At 35.1% G+C, this 21,606-nt stretch overlaps 3 protein-coding genes across 3 annotated transcripts; 1 reads left to right on the forward strand and 2 right to left on the reverse strand.

Moving 5' to 3' along the window:
* The first annotated feature begins 1,792 nt into the window (after nucleotides 1-1,792).
* On the forward strand, nucleotides 1,793-4,066 carry LOC110903134 (UDP-arabinopyranose mutase 2). Its single transcript, XM_022149291.2, has 4 exons — nucleotides 1,793-2,128; nucleotides 2,623-2,873; nucleotides 2,962-3,130; nucleotides 3,579-4,066. Exons 1-4 carry the CDS (start codon nucleotides 1,805-1,807, stop codon nucleotides 3,924-3,926), a joined length of 1,092 nt encoding a protein of 363 aa, XP_022004983.1. The 5' UTR covers nucleotides 1,793-1,804; the 3' UTR covers nucleotides 3,927-4,066.
* Nucleotides 4,067-7,363: 3,297 nt separating this feature from the next.
* Nucleotides 7,364-11,244, reverse strand: LOC110899033 (F-box/LRR-repeat protein At5g63520). Its single transcript, XM_022145896.2, has 11 exons — nucleotides 11,123-11,244; nucleotides 10,373-10,562; nucleotides 10,028-10,135; nucleotides 9,863-9,955; nucleotides 9,685-9,789; nucleotides 9,484-9,582; nucleotides 9,364-9,400; nucleotides 9,147-9,275; nucleotides 8,855-9,033; nucleotides 8,625-8,743; nucleotides 7,364-7,889 (listed from the first exon to the last, which is right to left on the reverse strand). The coding sequence occupies exons 2-11, from the start codon at nucleotides 10,556-10,558 to the stop codon at nucleotides 7,478-7,480; spliced, it is 1,467 nt and encodes a 488-aa protein (XP_022001588.1). The 5' UTR covers nucleotides 10,559-10,562; nucleotides 11,123-11,244; the 3' UTR covers nucleotides 7,364-7,477.
* A 4,576-nt stretch (nucleotides 11,245-15,820) lies between these two features.
* On the reverse strand, nucleotides 15,821-21,126 carry LOC110899031 (F-box/LRR-repeat protein At5g63520). Its single transcript, XM_022145894.2, has 10 exons — nucleotides 20,813-21,126; nucleotides 20,615-20,722; nucleotides 19,150-19,242; nucleotides 18,892-19,029; nucleotides 18,699-18,800; nucleotides 18,537-18,576; nucleotides 18,299-18,448; nucleotides 17,431-17,612; nucleotides 17,090-17,208; nucleotides 15,821-16,377 (listed from the first exon to the last, which is right to left on the reverse strand). The coding sequence occupies exons 1-10, from the start codon at nucleotides 21,002-21,004 to the stop codon at nucleotides 15,966-15,968; spliced, it is 1,536 nt and encodes a 511-aa protein (XP_022001586.1). The 5' UTR covers nucleotides 21,005-21,126; the 3' UTR covers nucleotides 15,821-15,965.
* Between the last annotated feature and the right edge of the window lie 480 nt (nucleotides 21,127-21,606).

Raw genomic sequence — 21,606 nt, forward strand, 5'->3', positions numbered from 1 at the left:
AGTACTAGAATCATAATCTCTTTTAATTACAATATTTTATGTTATTAAATTCATTTGTATAATTATCAATTTTGATGATAAAGGTATAATTTTTATTTAATTGGTAGTTTTAATTGTTTTTATATTTTGATGATAAGGACAAGGATAACTGATAACCACATATTAAAATAAAAATATTTATTTTAATCAACTGGTTCGGTAAAAGGATTTATTCAATACATGTAGAACATATATATATATTTTTTATACATGGTATATTTAGAATCCTAATTCTAATAAAGGATCTCATTATCCCGTTTTCCACTCCAATTAAATAATAATATTAAATCATAATATCCACCTTATCTCTTGTATATTTAATATTTTTTACTAAAATATTTCTTTTCTTTTTTTCTGTTGATTTTCCAACATCAGGTAATACGTAAGTTTCTAACCTAATAATAAATAAAAAAACAAAGTAAAATGTTATAAACCACGTAATACACAACTCTTTAACCTAATAAAAATAAAGTGACATGTTACAATAAGTAAATAGTACCTCAAAGTTCATTTTGTTAGAAAACACATTTTGATGACTATATGTTTTAACGGATTACATTATTCGTGTAAGACATGTGTTTATTCAAATCGTGCAATACACGAGTTTTTAAAAGATGTAACTATTTTATTACTTAGTATATAAAACTATATTTGTTCAACCCGTGTAATACACAGGGTTCTAACCTAGTTTATTATATATCAATTATCATATAACATAAAATATTGATATATAGTTAATTATAAACTTTTGTGTGAGTGTAAAATTAATAATTAGATTTATATTAATTCATTTGTATAATTATCAATTTTGATGATAAAGGTATAATTTATTATATCATCAATTATCATATAACATAGAATATTGTAATTAAAAGAGATAATGATATTATAGGATTTTGGATGATTAACATGAACTATATATTAATGAGTTGGTTAAACTTGAAAATTCACTCATTGAAATTGAATAAGTAAACAATTAAATTGGATTCGCTTAGACACTTGGATGGTATATAATAAAAGAAACCATAGGGGATGCATGTTATTCATTGGAGCCTTCTATTTTTTTTTAGTTTTCCCGCCTCTCTCTCCTACTTAATTATAAATAATTATGTTTTAATTAAAAAATTCTAATTAATATATAGCTCATCTCAATTGTTCAAATTAAAAAAAAAAATATATCTAATTAATATATAGCTCATCTCAATTGTTCAAAATCTATAATAACAACTATTATATAGTTACATAAAGTTTTGTGTGTGAGTCTAAAATTAATAAATAGATTTATATCAAATTCATTTGCATAATTATCAATTTTGATGGTATGAGTGTAATTAATTATATATCAATTATCATATTACATAGAATATATTGTAATTAAAAGAGATAATGATATTATAAGATTTTAAATGATCAAGATGAACAATATATTAATTATAAAGTTTTGTGAATATAGATTATATTTTGTTCTGTTGGTATAATACACGAGTTTATTCAACTTTACAATGCATTACGAATATAATTCTTTATATGACTAAATATACAGCATTACATGTTTTTAACCCGTATAACACACGAGATTCTAACCCATTTAGTAAATATATGCATCAAATTTATTAAACATACGCAAGATTCTATCCTATTCTACTTAAGTAAACTTTGTAGTATCTTGTACGAAAAATCTCCATCCCCATGAGAACTTCTTCCTACCTTACACTTATAAATACCCCCTTCTCCATCGAACATATTCACCCACCACATCACCACCATGTATGCTCCGGCAACTGTCGTCACACCGCCGTTGGTTAATGAAGTGGACATCGTCATCCCCACCATCCGAAACCTCGATTTCCTTGAACAATGGAGGCCTTTCTTCCAGCCTTACCATCTCATCATTGTTCAAGATGGAGATCCATCCATAAAGATCCGAGTACCCGAAGGATACGATTACGAACTCTACAACCGTAATGATATCAATCGGATCCTTGGCCCGAAAGCTAGCTGCATTTCGTTCAAGGATGGCGCTTGTCGATGCTTCGGGTTTCTTGTTTCCAAGAAGAAGTATATCTTCACCATTGATGATGACTGCTTTGTAAGCTCTTTGGTTTCTCTACATCTTCTCACTACTAGAAAACTGGGTATTTTGTAACAAGTAGATGCAAAATTAGCAACCGGTTTGCGATGAAAATCAAAACGGTTGCAAAACTGGTGCCAACTAAGTTTCTGGTTGCAAAACGGTCGCAAGTTTTACGACTGTCTTGTTTCGATAGCAATTCGGTCTTAAAATAAATAAAAATTACAATTAAATTAAATTAATTTATAAAATAAATTAATATCGGTCTTAAATATGTGAAAAAAAATCCGGTTGCAAATTTGTCACAAACTCAGTTTTCGTATATAACTAATGTCACACGTGTTAAACATTGTTAGCATTATTTAAGGTACTTTATTATATGTGCATGAATGTTGAATTATTATTATTATTATTATTATTATTATTATTAATTATTATTATTATTATTATTATTATTATTATTATTAATTATTATTATTTTATTTTTATTTTTATTTTTGTATTAAATGAAGGTTGCTAAGGATCCAAGTGGAAAAGAGATAAATGCATTGGCACAACACATTCACAACTTATCAACACCAGCAACACCTTTTTTTTTCAACACATTGTATGACCCATATAGGGAAGGTGCTGATTTTGTGAGGGGGTATCCCTTCAGTTTAAGGGAGGGTGTCACCACAGCCATTTCTCATGGCCTTTGGCTTAATATCCCAGATTACGATGCCCCGACTCAACTCGTCAAGCCTCGTGAGCGCAACACAAGGTCCACCTGGTCCATTTTCGTTTCAAATAATAAGGATTGGTTGTTTTAATTTGTCTAGTTATGTGATTGAAATGTTTGATATTTGTAGGTATGTGGATGCTGTTATGACCATCCCCAAAGGGACCCTTTTCCCTATGTGTGCGATGAACCTTGCTTTCGATAGGGAACTCATCGGGCCCGCCATGTACTTTGGACTCATGGGACATGGTCATCCTATCAGTCGATATGATGACATGTGGGCTGGTTGGTGCGCTAAGGTATTTTACTATTTTAGCGTTTCATTGTTTCTAGAGGTGGCAAAATGGATGACTCAAATCGGGTTGGGTCAAAACCATAATCTTTTTAGCAAAGCTGATCGGGTCAGGCGAAATGATGGGCTAGTTAGGCTTGGCCCATTCAAATCATTTCATAAATAAACGGGTCCATATTGAGACCTTTCATGGTTTTGCTTCGTTACTTCAAACCTTTTGTTTTTACCTTTTTACTAGTTAAAACTAAACATAACTCAGATCAACCCGTTGATAAATTATTATTAATATTATTATTATTATTATTATTATTATTATTATTATTATTATTATTATTATTATTATTATTATTATAATGGATGTTTTATTTCATTACTTTATAATGGATGTTTTTTTGGTTAGTTGATTCAAAAGCTATTTGGGTCCATATATTGATCAAGTTATGGTGAAAATGTAGGTGACATGTGACCATTTGGGGCTAGGTGTGAAAACCGGGTTACCATACCTTTCCCATAGCAAAGCAAGCAACCCATTTGTCAACTTACAGAAAGAATTCAAAGGCCTCTTCTGGCAAGAAGATATCATTCCATTTTTTCAAAATGTAACCCTCCCGAAAGAATGCACAACCGCACAAAAATGCTACATCGAGCTCTCAAAGCTCGTGAAGGAGAAACTTGTCTCGATTGATCCTTACTTTGAGAAGCTTAGTGATGCAATGGTTACATGGATTGATGCTTGGAATGAGTTCAACCAGTCGGCCGATGGTGCAACCACCGTCAAGGTCAAGCCTACCAAACCTAAGTAGACACAAACTACAATATAACGTCTACTTACATTAGCTCGCTATTTTTAATTTCGTTTTATGTTAGAATAATGTGTGTTCTGGTATTTAATTTGTCGCAGCGAGCTATAATAAGTCTATCCAAAGACATAACTTATATTTCTAGCTACAAATATACGATCTTATTGTCATTTTAGTGGTGTTTCAATGTGTGTTTTAAAAAGGGTTTATATCATATGTAAACAAACGGTAGGGGTGTTCTTAAAGTGTTGAAATCAATCTAACCAATCAAAATGTAGCAAGTCGGTCGACTCAAACAGTTTGAGATTTATACGGTCCGTTTTGTAGTTCTTTATGGTTTGTTTTGAGGGTTAACAACGGTCCGTGGCATTTTCTATATATATAATGCAAATCTGGGACCTATAACCGTGTTTGAAGGACCTAAAGATTAATTCATCGACCCGTTTAACCCGATACATGATATATCCATCATCCAACCCATAATACAATTAAACCGACCCGTTTAGCCTTTCAATGCAAATGAAATAACTCAATACAAGATGGAAATAAATGTAAAACTAAATACTCATGTGGATGCTCTAACATCATCTTTATAGAAACACAATATACACATCATAGTGGGTATTGTATTTTAAAAGGTGATAGACTATCTAAATCGTGTATGAATTACTCTCAAATTATAGCATTTCGATAGTACTCTTGAAATCTTAATTGAATATGATGTGTGTTTAAGTTGCGAAAATGTGTATCATTGATCTCCCAAGTTGCTACTGATGGCCGAAGATTCTTTTGATCGCCTAGTTATTGCTCATAGGATGTGTTGCAAATAAGCTTGTTAATCATAATTGATGTTGACCATGTAGTTACTACTTATAACATAATCCTACTTATGACTAGTTCCAACCAAACAACCATGCGTCATCGAAAGCAAATTCTACTGCCTTTCAACATGGTAATCACCTGGTTGCAAAAGTCGCTAGGCGCTCCCTAGTCGGTCGACCGGGGAGTTGAGAGTACTCGGCCTAGGCGGAGAGTACTCGGGGAGTACTCGGACATGTTAAATTATAAAGAAATTAGTTTTTGGAAACAAATATATGTCATATAACATAAATTTACTAATATCTATAAAAAAGACGTGAAAATGATATTCATTCTTTAATATAATAAGCATAGAAATTATGTTTTGTTATCTTTTAAGTCAAACTCGGCCCGAGTTGACCTACTAAATACGATTTTGGCTGAAGTTGACCGCGCTTGACCGATTCCGAGTAATTAGGCGGAGTCCGAGAAAGTCGCCTCGGCAGCCTACCTTGTAGCGACTACTCGGGGAGTACTCGATCTTGGAAACCTTGTTTTACAATTATACCAATTGGAATTTCGTATGTCATGGGGGTCAGTCGTTGACTATGCAGTGAGATCTCGACCAAGGGCTCATGTTCATTCCGTTGGATCTCGCGTGAGGCACTGCCCTCTTGAACCCCTGAGGTTCATTGGTTAGAAAAAAAATCACAATAGTCTTGAACGAGTGTGCACTCCGCACTTTCTAACTTTAACGAGTGGTCATAATTAGACACGGTTAAAGATAATAACACGTGACGTTTTACACGACTAGTTAACTCGAACATGACACGTTTAACTATACGTGTAATTTTCTTAAACAATCAACACATACATATTTAATAGGTGTGCTATACACAACATGACACATTTAAAATGGTTTAAGTGACTAGTTCATAACATGAATGACACGACACAACTCACTAAACCATGTTAAATATAAACATTTACATAACATGACATGTTTAGCACGATTATCAAGACGACTCACTAAACATGGTCAAAAACTATAAACAATCAAATAAAATTTATAAAAAATAAATCAATATTCAGTTATAATCGGTATAACTACATCGCTTTAATAAGTGACATAAACATATTATGTTAATTTACTTAACACGATAAGTTAAACGTGTTATGTCATACTGTCATACACGCTTAACCGGACTAAACCCATTTATACACATTTTTAACCATACCAATAACATGTTAGCCCGTTTATGACCCGAACCCGTTTCCCACGAACATCTAAATACAATCTTCATGATCAAATGTTCAAACGGCCCCCAATTGTCCCTTCGGTAAGTTTGGGCACAATTTGCATACTATTTATTTTTTTATATGTTGAAATTCGGAACACTTTTGTTCAATTTTTTAAAACATTAGTGTTCCAAAAAGGCTTACAAATTATATTATTTTAGTTATTTTCTACTTCTTTGAACAAGATGACCTAGAAGGTTATATGCCACTTTATCCATTTGACCCGTTTCCATAATAGCTAGCTTTTTTGCTTGATATGTTAAGAAATTACAAAAAAGATCTGTACGAACCACTCATAATTAGATGGGTCAACAAATGTCACATGTATGCTAACTATAATCATTTTCATGTAGGGATTACCAAGAGAGTTTGATTGTTGATGGTATAGACATTAAAAGAGGCGATATCTTTTGTTTTTACCGCCTAGATTCCAGTGCTGCTTTATCTTCTGTCGCCAATGTCTCTAATCATTTAAGATCTTTCGAGCAAGAGAGTGCCACGGCCGGTGATAAGTGTGAGGTGTTTGGTGGTCTTGTTTTCAATTGTTCTGATCGGGGTGAGATATTGTTCGGCCAACCAAATGTTTTTTGCTCTCCGTTTTTGGACAACTTTCCTGGCGTGACACTTGGCGGGATAGTTTGCCGCCTAGGAATTTGGCGGGGTGATTTGGCCTCATACGTTAAAGATTCTCAAGAACAAAAGTCGTGACGTTATTGCTTGCATGAACAGAGTGTTTGCTATCTAATCTTGTCTTATACTGCATAAAAATCTTGTCCATGGTTTCATATGATGGAAATAACAATCTCCCTTCCATTTTTATTTCATTCATGTATTAGTATGAAAATTGTAAGTTGGAACTTTTGATATTATTCTGAATTTAAAGTAAATAATTAAAAAATGACAGATGATTTTCCAACATATAATATTTATTCGGTACTGATTCGGCACCCACTTTTGGTCATTTTCGGTACTGCTAATTTTCAGTTCGGTACGGTGCCTGTATTTTACTGAATTTTACATATAAATACCAATCCTGTACCGAGTACCGTACCATATCGAACATTTCAGTACCGGTACCCATATTTGGTGAATTTCGGTACTGGTAGTGTGGTACGAGCTCATCCCTCGCTAGATCAAACTATCCACTAGTGGAAATATCCATTGGGCCTGGTGGAACGGAAAATCTTAATGGACTCAATCTCGGGACTTTTGAGGGCATTAATATGGGCTTATCTTAAAGGGGGTAGTAGCTGTATGACCTGGGCTAGCAGGAAGGTCAATTGGGCTGGCTCTTTTTCTTAACAGGCTATTAGTTGGAACACTAACACATATAACATATGATAGAAACACTGAAACACGGACAATGTTTGAAGCTTTGTTCAATCCCACATCCAAAATCTATTAAACTCGAGCAATAGACACCAAAGTCCCAACACAAAAGTAGCATACTTCTTTTTCTATGGAGTGTAAGACATGATCAAATAGACAACACCGCACTCATGCACACAACAACCCGCAGAATTTTGTTCTTGAGATTCTTTAGCATAGAGAGTTGAATCGTCACGCCCAATTTCCAGGACAGAGAACATCCCGCCAAGTGTCACGCCAGGAAAGTTGTCCCGAAGCGGTGAGCTGTCAAAGTCTGGTTGGACAAAGAATGGCATACCCCGACGCCAAGAACTGAAAATATAACCGCCAAACACCTCCCTCTTATCACCGCCAGTGGTGCTCCCTTGTTTGAAAGATCTGATATAGGCAGAGGCATTGGCAGTAGAAGATATAGCAGTCGTAGGATCTGGGCAGTATAAACGAAATGTATCGCCGCTTTTGATGCCACTACCATCAACAATCAGACTCTCTTCATCACCCCTGCATGAAAAGATTATAATTAGGGGTGCCATTTTTAACCCATTAGTGGTTCGCACAGATTTATTTTTTTATTTTTAACAGGTCAAGCTATAATAGTAATGGATCAAATGGGTGAAGTGTATTCTTAATGCATAAAACCTTATAGATCATCTTATTCTAAGAAATATAATATAAATAAACTAATATCATTAGTAATCATATTCCACAAAAAAAAAAAAAAAAAAAAACTCATTTTTTTAAAACTGGATGGAAGTGTTTCAGGTCAACCCACATTTCACCAATATCTTGAAACGTTGAAACTGTCGTGTTTTGATTTTTAAAATATATTATCTGGTTATGATGTTTTCAGATAGAAAATAACCAGTTTTCGGTGTTTAAATGGAGCAAGATGTTTGTTATCTGATTGTTTTAGGGTGAAATAATCAGTTCAGGGTGATCAGTTTAAGAGCAGCTTATTAGAATGTGACAACAGCGTTTTGAAATCAATCATCTGTTTCTGATTATTATTATTATCCTAAGCGCAAAATAATCAATTGAAGAGTAGCTGATCCAAAAGTGATTTTCGAGTTTTCAAACCGCATACTATTATATTCAAAAGCAATCTCAAACGCCTATTAATAAGAAACTTCAAAAGTAGTATTCAAGTAGAGATGCATCGTTTCTAGTTTAAAACAACCAGTTGACCTGCAAAGTTGACTTATAAGTTAAAACGAATGCTTTTGGTAGTTATCTTACTCTAGAACGTGGTGGAATACAAGAGAAGTCACCCATTCGACTTTTTCCGGACCAATGGAGCATTCTCTTCTTCTCGTTACCCCAATGAAGAAATCCTCAGTGTCGACCCAGCGTCCTAGCTGTCGTTATTTATGAAAAGTTCAGGATATACAGTAGAAAATGGTTATTCCGAGCTACTTGTTCAGAAAACAATAAGCAGTGTAACTAACTACACGTAAAGAATGACATACTTCCTCATTAACTTGATTCAATAATGCCAAAACATCAAGATTCTCGTATGAGCCTTCTCTTCTTGCAGTGAGCCTAGCCTTAAGAGTAGTTATCTCTTTAATAGATGTCACTTGGCATGTGGGGCCTACAGGTAGCAGTGCACTTGATAATACAGTATGAAATTGAGTTTCTCCAACACCTGCTCAAAAATATATATTTTTTTTTAAGAAAAGAGTCATAACTAAAAGTGATAAAACAAAAAAAATATATATATATTAAAAAAAACTGTAAAAAGTGAAGTTTTGAAGTTACCTGGAGGTTTGTTCATGTCCTCAGCAAATACCAAGGCAAGAGCAGCAGTGTTCCTTGAGCTTCCACTAGCATATTGGAGAGAACAGCAACCACCACCAACAATAACAGTCTCCGGTGACATGGCATAATCTAAAATAAAAAAAGAAACAAAACCATAATAATAATTATAATAAGTTGCCATAACAAGATGAAGCGTTTCATCAGATACAACACTCACCTAATTTTTCCACAACATTCATGCATTGTTGAGATCGCTGTTAATAAATCCGGTGAGTATAAAAATATGCAACAAGAATATGATCTTGAAAAAGAACCATGAAAAGCATATAAGACATACACTGAAAATCATTATGGCAGCAGGGGATTGACGTCCTGATTTAGAAGCCGAGAACTCCCAAATATCTGTTATAAATTTGTCAATCTCGAAGGGGTCCTCCTGACAGGTGTATATACAAAGTTACATACTTATAAAAGAACAAATACAATTGCAGATACATGACAAATTTGATATCATGTTCACAAAGATGAGATTTATTACCCCAATTCGTTGTGAAAGTGAGATTAAATTTACTTTGACCCCTGGTAGAAATCCAATTGTTAACATGATTCCGCTCCCAGGGTCATTCCACATTCTCCACCGAGTCTACAGATTATTTGAATCATTATTTTCTTAATGTTAAAAAAAGCAAAATATTTAAGTAGAAAACAGAGTAAACCTCTACGAATTCATCAGAATTCACATCCCTTCCGATAACTCCAAAGGAGTCAGAGAGAACAATAGGAATTTTAGAGCTTAATCTTGCAGTAATCTGCAATTCGTTCATGAAACTTACAATGCATTTCATGGAAATCATACTAATTTTAAAGTCCAAATAACATACCAGTCGGCGAGCCTCTGGCAAATCGACACAAAGACCAACAGAAACAATGGCAAAATGTGGACGGATTAGCTCCGATAGTACTTTATTCACCACGCCTTCTACAGCAACCTGATGAAAATTAGGGCATCAAAATGGTGTTGTGGTTCAATTATGAGAAAGAAGAAGTCTTGAGAGAGAGGAGAACTATGTATTCATTCGCTAATAATTCTAACTACCATTCAATGACCTAACTAACTTGACACTGTCACAGCATAACCTTCAACTTACAAACAATGGCCCCTAACTATCATGACTACTATTTATTTCATAACAAATAGACTAATAAAACTGTAAAATTAGGGCTACCTGGAGGTCAGAACTTAAGGAGCAGGCGGAGGAGAGCTTCGGGCGACAAAGGACACGGCAGCAAGCACGGTTCCAGGAGCGGCTAACGCAATCGGCAGAGGCGAAATCAACCGAGTGAAGTCTGGAAACTATGTTTCCAAGAAGGTCTATGCTGAGGTCATCAATGGTTGTTGGTGACGTCAGCATTTCGCTAATCAATGTACCTTGTTACATAATCAAACACAAATAAGTTCAAATAATAAATAACTTCAAACGTAATTCTTCTTTATATGTAATTCTGTTTGTTTATTGCTACTCTACAGTCGCCGGAGCTATGGTTTTCAACTTTCAACCACAAAAACAAAGGTCTATGCTGAGGTCATCAATGGATGCCGGTGACGTCATCATTTCGCTAATCAACGTAACTTACATAATGAGACACAATTGATTTCTAGTAACTTAAACCTAATTCTACTGTAATTTTGCTTGTTTATTACTACTCTACAGTCGCCGGAGCTAGGGTTTCAACCATAAAAACAAAGGTCTATTATGCTGAAGTCATCAATGGATGTCGATGACGTCATCATTTCGCTGATCAATGTAGATAATGAAGCGCAAATGATCTCCAGTGAATTCAAACTTAATAATTATATACTGTAATTTTGTTTGTTTATTGCGATTAACTATACTATACAGTCGCCGGAACAAGTGTACTTATAAAATGCGATTAATGTACGTAAGGAAGTATGTAGGTGAGTTAGGGTTACGTACGGAATGTAAAGCGGATCGCCGGAAGAGATGAACAGCGGCGGTAACCGTCGCCGGAAAAGTTTGTTGGAGACGTACAAGCTGCACAACAGACGTATGATATGGAAAGGGTTTTTAAAATTAGATTTATGTTACTGTTAAAAAAAAAAAAAATTAGATTTATGTTGTCAGTGTAATAATATTATTTTTTTGTTAGTGGTAATAAGACCGTGGGGTGTTTTTTTTTTTTTAATTTAAAAAAAAAAACGTCGAATCACGCCCCTATCCCATTACATGCTGGCGTTATCGGACGTTTTTCGAGAAAAAAATTCGATTGGCGTTTTTCAAATCACGCCAAAAGGGCAAATTTTTTGGCCAATCAGATAGAGATAGCTGGAGGTTGGGCCGGAATGGGACGAATTCGAGCTGGAATGAGGTTTTGTGGCTGGCCGGAGTTGTTGCCGGAAAACCTGCATAAAAACCGAAGAAGATGATGGAATGCAGAAAAGGTTTTAAAAAGTTTAGTTTTTACAATTTTGGTCCCTGTGGTTTAGATATGGTTTTAAATTTAACTTTTGAACATTTGAATTTTGGTCCTTGTAGTTTAGATATGTAATATTTTCTATTTAACTTTTGAAAAAAAAAATTAAGAATGTAATGTCTTTTATTTAAATGAAATTTAATTAGTTTTAATTAAAAAATTTAATAATTGTGTAATGATTGACGGGGCATTATTGGGCATTATCCCACTACGCCTTTTTTTTGTAAAAACGCCCAATAATGCCCTCTTGCTGACTGGACTGTCACATGGCGAAAAACACCAAAGGGTAGGGGCATTATTCACTAAACCACTACGCATGATCTAATATTGTTTTTATAAATAAATCTAACTTGGTGATTATTGTTAGAACATGTGTACTAGTACATATGAATATGCCCTCATTCATGGACATTGTGCGAAACGTATCATCCTAGTCAGCAAAGGGGCATTATGAACGTTTTTCACAAATGGGCGTAGTGGGATAATGTCCAATAATGCCCCATCCATGATTACCCAATTATTATTTTCTTGTTTTTTTAATTTAAAATTAATTGTATTTGACATGGAATAATCTCATTGGCCAAACAATTTGAAGAGAGACACATTTGAGCGTGTTTCAAATCACGCTGGAGGGGGGTTGCGAAATAACGCCGGAAAAGACCACCACTACGGGTGGTCTTAAAAAGTTAACTTTACAAAGAGCAAAGAGTTAGTGTAGGTAGTCACTCTATGAAACCATCCGTTAACAAAGAATAACATGAAGTTAAATTGGTTAGTGTTTACGTTAAAAAGATTTGGATCATAAACAGGTTAACACGTTAATGATATGGTTAAAAACGTGTCTAGACGGGCTCAACCCGGTTAATCCATTTATTACAAGCATAAGTCACATGTAGTCAAATATGTTAGTAGTTAGTACAACAAGTTTACTACTCGTTTATCAAAACACATAGTTTTATTGTGTCGTATTATTTTTTAATCTTTAACTATGTTTAGTGTTTAGTGAATTGTATTAATAATTGTTTATTGAATTGTTTGACTTTATTCGAGTTAAGGCGTTAAGGAGTCGTGTCGTGTCATCCATATTCTAAACTAGTTACCTTTAGTTGTGTAAAATGTCTCATGTTGTAAAACTCACTTGTTAAACATGTTTATGCTGTTGGTGTTTAAGAAACCTACACGTATAGTTAAGCGTGTTGTGTTCGGGTTTACTAGCTATGTTTAGTGTAAAAGCATGCTTGACCTTGATTATGGTTGCACCCAGTGGCGGACCCAGGAATTTTTTTCTGGGGGTGCGGAATATTTTCAGAGATTTTAGGCCCCTAGCTGTATAAAAATATCGGTTCATAGCGGGTCGGGTCGGATCATGTAAGACAAAAGAACATCAAACTAAAATTTATAAATCATCAAAAACCCGTCAAACGTCATTACAAATTACAAACGTATTTAAAATTGTGCCCTACAGGTTTTTTTTTTAAATATATCCAAAATATCATCTAAAGATACTAAACACGCCATAAGTTCATTACATTCTTACTCATTGTTCCTAACACATATAATTTGTCCACAAGTTCATAAAACAACACTAAACACTTAAACAAAATAAACAATCATGTTCAACCATAGCCCATAACTTTCAATTATATTTTTAAACATTCAAGCCCTAATATTAAATGTTGATTACTTGTAACTAATCATTTAAACAAACAAAGCTATAAATAAAACAACAAAATCATTTAACTACAAGTCTAGAACAACAAAAAAATCAAAAAAATATAAAAGATTAAACCCTTACACATCTATATTTTCTTCTAATCATCACATAAAACAAAATAAATAAATAAACCATACTAGTTCTGTATTGAAATTCTGACGTAATATGGGTCGGTCCAACCAGAATTTTGGTTTTTCCGGAATTTTGGGGGGCGGGATTTGGAAATGGAATGAGTGAATGACTTTGGATTATTTTATTTAGTTCAAATTTCTTTAGGTTGGGTTTGAGCTTGAGCTTGTGTTAATAAAAATTGATTGTAGATTGGGTTTTGATTGGATTAAATAATTAAGAGAATAAGTGGTTAATAATTATTTTTTTCTAAGTGGGTCGGTTGAAAATTTTCAAGGGGTGCGGATGAAAATTTACAAGGGGTGCGGTCGGGATTTCCGGTGAAAAATAACACTAAAAAATATTTTTTCAGGGGGTGCGCCCGCCCACCCTTGGCTTAGGGTGGGTACGCCCCTGGTTGCACCATTGGTCGATGGGTTGAGCTCATTCCAAGCATCAATCTATGTAACCATGGCATTACTAAGCTTCTCAAAGTGAATCCAGAAGCTTCGAAGCTTCTGGAATATGGCAAGGTGGCACCCAAGATGCTCCCTCCGACAAAAAGGACAACATGTGTCACCATTCATCAAGCGCCCATGTAGGCCTGTAACAAATCAAGGAGCAGACCGACATCAGCGGTACGACATTTCCAGCATGAGCAAATATAGGCGTGCCACGTGTACCACTACCCTGACCACAGCAGAGGAGACCAAGAGGATTTTCCCCTTGGTCGGACAGCTGGCGCCCTATAACAGCTGGCAAGGCTGCTCCTCCCTCTTTCACCCTCCGGCTATAAATAGGACCCTTCATCATTCAGGTTGGCACGACTACTAAATACTCTCACACAATACACACACTGTTTTCCTCCTCAGAACAGTACTTATTCTCACGCCGGAGCCTGGTTAAGAGGGAAACCCCCATATTCCCCTCTTAACGACACTTGAATATAGTATATAAAAAAGTTGTTAGAGATTTGTAATTTGTATTTGTATCTATAGATTTCTTAGTTGTGATTGTAAATATGATATGTAATTATAAATAAATAATTTACAATTACGATATGTATTTCTTTGTTATAACCTTTTATTTCAGTTTTTCATGTTACCCAACCCCGTGTACCACACAGGTTTTAACCGACTTTTTAAAAGCTCGCGATGACAAACTGAATACTAGAACTCACTTTATTTTAACATGAACAAAATTAAGAAAACGAGCTACTGTAACTAGACGTTATTCTAGTTTGTGTCTACTTGGGTTTAGTAGACCTTGACCCTGACCATGGTTGCACCATCGGTCAATGGGTTGAGTTCATTCCAAGCATCAGAAAACAAAATATGTAACTAGAAAACAGAGTAAACTTCTTGGAATTCATCAGAAATGGCATCTCTTCCAATAACTTTAGCGGTCCATTTGCTAAATGTTCGATCGGTACCGGCATTAGAAGTGTGCAAAAAACCGAATTAACCGAACCATAACCGAATTAAGCTAAGACTGTGTAAAGAGGTGTAAAGGGGATGACAAATCAGCATTTTCACGCCCCAAGCACCATAACACTTGAAGTAAAGGGGGCACCAAAGATAGCTTAGTTAGCCCACCAACGGATGTGAGAGGGTTTTCCCAACAAATCACACATTTTTTTCTTTTGAATACAAACTATGAATTACTTATTAGGGTGTAGTTAAAAGTTAAAACCACGACACCATTGTGAAAGCCTGGATTAACTAAAGGCTTCTTGGCTATGTGGTGTGGCGCTGAGGTGGCTCTTTAACTAGCAACTTTAACACAAACACATTCTAAATTCATAACTGAATACCATACCCTATATATTCAATTTCTAATCCCTAGTTTTGAAGTCAAAATAACATACAAGTTGACGAGCCTCATGCAATTTGAAGAAATAACCAACATAAGCAATGGTAAAATGACGACGAATCGGCTCCAATAGTACTTTATTCACCACTTTCCCTACAACATCCTAGGGCATGAAAAAACGAAGAAAAAAATGGTTGAAGAATAAAACGTATGATTAAGGTAAAAAAAAGGGTTGGTGGTGAGCGTATGCACGTCGTACACTTTCCGCCCATTGGTTTTACAATGAAGGTTTAGGTTTTGCAGGCCAACGTCTAGTTTCCGCCCATTGGTTTTACAATGTATGATTGAAGTAAAAAAAAAAAGGTTTATTGTTTGTAAAATATGTTTGGACAAGATCATAGCCAATTACAAACAACAGAAAAAAGAGAACATCTTTATGCTATTCTTCCTTTGCAATAGAGTATGTTTGTTTCAATATTGACCATAGCCAATTACAAACAACTTAAAAGGCTGTGAGATAAAGAAAACATGGGTTATATCCACAAAAAGCAAGAGGGACACATGTTTTTTTTTATATAAAAAAAGTCAAAGGGGCTGACTTCCAAGACTCAACTCAAAAGTGTAACAATAAGGAATGAGTTATAGCTTGTAAAGAGTCCAAAGTCCAACACAAAATCACCACAATTCCCTTTTTATGGAGTGTAAGACATTATGAAGTAGACAGCACTGCATTTGGGCAAGCAGCAACGCCCCAACTTTTGTTCTCGGGAGCCTTTAACATGCAGTATTAAATCACCACGCCCAATTGCCTGGTAACTACATGACCCGCCAAGTGTCACGCCTGGAAAGTTATCCGTAAACGGAGCCCTGCAAATCTTTGGCTGGGTGAAGAATGTATCACAAAAAGAGGAAGAAGTGAAAATAAGACCACCAAAAACCTCCCGCTTATCATCGCCAGTGGTGCTCCCTTGCTTGAGAGATCTTAGATCGTTAGAGACACTGGCAGCAGAAGATAAAGCGGTGGCGAAATCTGAGTAGTAATAACGAAAAGTATCGCCTGTTTTGATGCCTCTATCATCAACAATCAGACCCTCTTCGTCACTCCTGCATGAAAATGATTATACTTAGTTTTGTTAATGCATAAAACCTTCTAGGTCATCTTGTTCAAGAAATAGATTATTATTGAAATAATTTGATTTGTAATCATATCCAACAACGAACCGAACGAACACGAACAAGGTCATGTTCGTGTTCGTTCGTTAAGGAAATTAACATGTTCGCGAACTGTTCACGAACGCATACCGAACATAAGTTTATGTTCGTGTTCGTTCGTTAAAGAAATTCAATTGTTCACGAACAGTTCGTGAACACCGGTCTCGAACACAAACGAACGCAAACAAACATTTAACTTGAAAATAAAAAAAATGAAAACATTGTTATCCTTAAACATTGGATATAAGTAGTTAAATACAACTATCAAATGATAAATCAAAACACAAGAAGTCTACCACACCACCAAACGATAAATAAAGTTTAACTAACTTAGACATAATTATCCCAAAAAATGTCCAAATTTTAGCTAACTTCGAAAAAATAGGGTTTCAAGTTTTCAATATGTTTAGATAAAAGGTTTATTATTTATTATTTTTTAATATAATCAAATGAACATATTACCGAACGTTCACGAATGCAGTCGAACGAACGAGACCTGTGTTTGTGTTCGTTCGTTAAGCTAACCGAACGAAATTTTTTGTTCGTGTTCCTTTGTTAAGCTAATCGAACGAACATAAACGAATGCTACTGGTGGTTATCTTACCGCCGAACTTGGTGGAATGCAAAAGAAGTCACCCATCCGACTTTTTCTTGACCAATTGAGCATTTTCTTCTTTTTCTTACCCCAATGCAGAAAGGGCGTAAGTAGTTCGGGTGTCCTAGCTGCCATCATTTATTAACGGTCAAAATTCACGACTTTGGAAGAAAAAAAAAAAAGCATAGTTTAGTCATATTTATAACCAAATGTATATAACATTCCCACATCTTGTATTTAAAGGTCTTAATATTCATCAAAATAAAATATGGGGTGTTTGGGATCGCTTGTTGTTTGCTTATTGTGTTATGAAATTGCTTATTTCAAACTACGAGTAAAGAATAACATACTTCCTCGTAAATTTGATTCTTGATAGTTTCACCATCAAGAATCTCACGTGACCCTTCTCTTCTTGCCGTGAGCAAAGTCAAAGATTTATAGTCTCCCTCTTTAACAGATGCCACCTTGTATGCATCGCCTACGGATAATAGTCCATTTGATATCACAGCATGAAATTGAGTTTCTCCAATACCTTCTCGAAAACATTTAAAAAATTCATAACCGGTTGGAATTAACATTATATTGCAACGGATAAATATGAATATCGATTTGAGTGTTGAACCTAGATGAATATTACCTGAAAGTATGAAGAGACTCGGAATTTTTTTTTAAAAAAAAAAGGTACAAGATCGGTCAAAGAAAGGAAGATAAGAAAATGATAAAACAAACAGGGGTAACTTTGTAGAATAGTAACCAAGTTTTAAAAGTGTTTCAATTAGGTCAGTCAAGTTTCAAAAGTGTTCCAATCAGGTCACTCAACATTCATTCTTCATTAAAATTAAGGGTTTTTTCATCCATTTCATAGGTAATCGTGGTGATGTGAATTTTTGTTTCTTTTTTCTCTTTTATTTGATGCTAACGTCGAGTGATGACGTGGATTGTAACTTGTTTTTTTAATTTTTAATGTAATTAAATGGTTTTTATTTTTAATAAATATAATTTCATATATTAAAATAATTCGACCCCAACATTTTATACTCCATTTTTTTCTTGACACATGGAATAAAGGATATGGTTCGATTTGAATGTTAAGTTATCTAATTGGGACAAAAACAACACCAGTGACCTAATTAGAACACTTTTAAAACTTGGTTACTATTCTGTGAAATATTCCCAAACATACTAAAAAGATATATAAAAGTGTAATTTTGAAGTTACCAGGAGGTTTGTTCCTGTCCACAACAAATACCAAGGCGGCAGCAGAAGCATGTTCTTCAGTGGCCTTTATGTTCCTTGAACTTCCGTTATCATGTCGCAGAAAAGGGTAGCAAGCACCAACAATGACAGTTTCGGGTGACAGTGCATAATCTAAATAAAGACAAAAAAAAAACCAAAATATTAATTATAGTAAGTCGGTACCCACGCCACACGGTGAATGTTCTAATACAACACTCACCCAGTTTTTCCATAACAGGTATTGTGTCTCCTTGAATTTCCTGCCAATAAAACATGGTCTTGTTTTAAAAAAAAAAAAAAAAAAAAAAAAAAAAAAAAAAAAAAAAAAACATGAAATTTATTTTTAGTAATACATACACTAGTAACATGAGGAATGACTTACACTAAACATTATGATGGCAGCAGGGGATTTACATCCCGAAATAGAAGCCGAGAACTCCCTAATGTCTGTTACAAACTTGTCAATTACAACGGCTTGTGGCGCCTGTTACATGTATATCGAAACTTATAAAGGATAAGTAAAACAAATACAACTATAGCTACATGATTGCTCTATCATCTATGAAATATATTACCTCAGTTTGTTTTGGGAGTGAGACTATTTTGACTTTAATGCCTGGTAGAAATCCAACGATTAACATGATTGCTCTATTTACGTACTCCATTACAAGTACAGAAGTATCAGCATCACGATCATTCGTTTTCCAATCAATCTGTAGGTTATTTGAAACATTACTTTCTTAACTTTAACCAAAAACAAGTGGTAGTTCTAGCAAATCAAATCAAAATATCAAAAGTAAAGGCGAATTTTGTAAGGGAAAAACAAGAAAAACCTCTTGATATTCATCAGAAATCACATCCCTCCCAATAATTCCACGGGACCAATTAGTAATGACCGGAACTTTGGAGCCTAGTTTTGCAGTAATCTGCAATTCATCCATGAAAACAATAAAATTTACAAATATGCAATGCATAACACCAAAAAGTTTACACTATTTACACAGTTGTAAAAATCGCGCCTAGCCTCCAATTAGTGTCAAATAATCGCTAATCGGAGGTTCACCTAGGAGTTTTCATCTAATCGGCCAATTAATCACTAAGCAACCAAAGGCAAACCCTATAAATCCCGGCGATTAATCCTGTCTACTTCAAAAAAATGGGCTGTCTACTTAAAAAAAAAAGTACATATGAAAATGTGTGTGTGACTGTGTGTATATATATATATTCAAAACTGTAAATTACATAGAGGGTGTTTGGGAATTGGGGTTGAGGTTTGAAAATAGATTATGCGTTTTGAACATAGTTGTCAAAAGCGCAAAAGGCGCGCGCCTAAGCGCTTGGGCGCAGCGAGGCGCGCCTATAGCGCCTGGTGATAGCCTAGGCGCAAAAATGGGCTTTATTTGACAACAAAGGTTTTGAATAATCAGAATCAGATAATTAACTAATTAACTGTAACAAAACGTGATGTTGAAAGATAGTGTTTGGATTTGATTATGTTGCTTGATATTACAATAATCAGATAATCAACTATTTGAGTGTTTGGGAAATATATATTTAAAAAAATAAACAAGTGAAAATCCTTTTCTAAACGCAAAACATCAATTTTTGGAAAACTGCGTTTTGTTGCAGTAGGGAGGGAGCTGCTTTTGGAAAACTGCGATTTGTAACTTTCTAAACGCAAATAATCAATTTTTTTAATTTTTTTACCCAAACACTCAAAACTGATTATTTACGATTTCAAAACTCAATAATCAAAATTCAATAATCTAAAAATCTACTTCAAAACTCAACCCCAAACACCCTCATAAGACTGTGGGGTATGGGGTGTGGGTTGGCTGAAAACGCCCAAGCCACCACCCCGGGTGGGCTTGGGTTTGGGCGTGGCCCAAGGGGCGGGAGTTTAAAGCCGGGCGTGGGGCGGGGCTAGCGATCCTAGGTTTTTTTGTAATTTTTAGGAATTTAATAAAATTTTAGGCTTTTTTTTAATGTTGTGTGTTTTTTTATTTTTTTTATTTTTATTTTAATAAACTGCCAAGCCACGCGGGCTAGCCACGCCCCGACACACCCCACGGACACGTCGCTCACCGGCGGGGGGGCTCGAACTCCACGTGTCAACTCATGCCCCCAACCCCCGCCCCACCATACCCCACCGTCTAAACATTTCAATCCGATTATTCCCTATTAATCCCGATAAACTGTCAGTCTAGTCTAGCGCCTAGCGATTCTTACAACATTTATGCTTCAAAAGTTTGAAGTAGATTCAAAATTCTTAACAATTTTAAAGTCCAAATAACATACGAGCTGGTGAGCCTGATGCCTATCGAATATGCGGCCAACGAAAGCAATGGCGAAATGAGGACGAATCGGCTCCGATAATACTTTATTCGCCACATCTTCTACAGCAACCTGATAAAAATTAGGGCATAGAAGTAAAAAAACGATCGAATAACACGATTTCGAGTATTGAAGTACAAACTAGGGTTTGAAATAAGTAACCTGGAGAGAAGGATTGATCGACCAGGCGGAGGATAGCTTGGGACGACAGAGAATGCGATCAGAAACAAGGTTCCAGGAGCGGTTGACGCAAGCGGCGGAGGCGAACGATGACGCCGGAAGTCTGGAAATTATGTTTTCAAGAAGGTCTTCTCCGAAGAGATCAATAGTTGTTGCGATTCCGGTCGACGGCATTGCGGTGGTGTTTTACGACGGCGGTGTGTCCGGTGACCGGTTCCGATGCTTAAGACAGGTTTTAGGCTTTTACTTTTTACAGTGGTGGTTTATGTAAATATAACTGAAGAGTTAAACTATGGGTATGGGGCGGGGGTTGGGTACAAACGTCTAAGTCACCACCCCGGGTGGCAGGCCGGCTTTAGGGTCAAGATTTTTAAATGAGCATTGTTATCTTAAATGCTTAATAAATGACTTTAGTAACAAAAAATAAGCTAGTTTAATGGTTAACATACTCAAATTTGAAAACCAAGGTTATGAGTTCTATACCCTTCCTTTACATTTTTATTTCCTAAACAATTTTTAGTTAATACCATGCATTTTTTATTTCCCAAACTATTTTGAACTATCAATTCACTTAATTAATTGACTCTTCGATCTTGTTAACAAGATGATTATATGATTAATTAGTTAATGTTTAGGGTTATAATCTTGAGGTCATGAGTTCAAACCCCATGATTAGCATGTCGTATTGTGGTTTCTTAATATATATTTGATGAGTTTATATTATACCAATTTTTTTGTTTCGCTCGGGGCCTAATTTTTTTTTATCATTATCGGAG

This window comes from Helianthus annuus, chromosome 4, assembly GCF_002127325.2.
Source record: "Helianthus annuus cultivar XRQ/B chromosome 4, HanXRQr2.0-SUNRISE, whole genome shotgun sequence".
NCBI classification, from domain to species: Eukaryota; Viridiplantae; Streptophyta; class Magnoliopsida; order Asterales; family Asteraceae; genus Helianthus; species Helianthus annuus.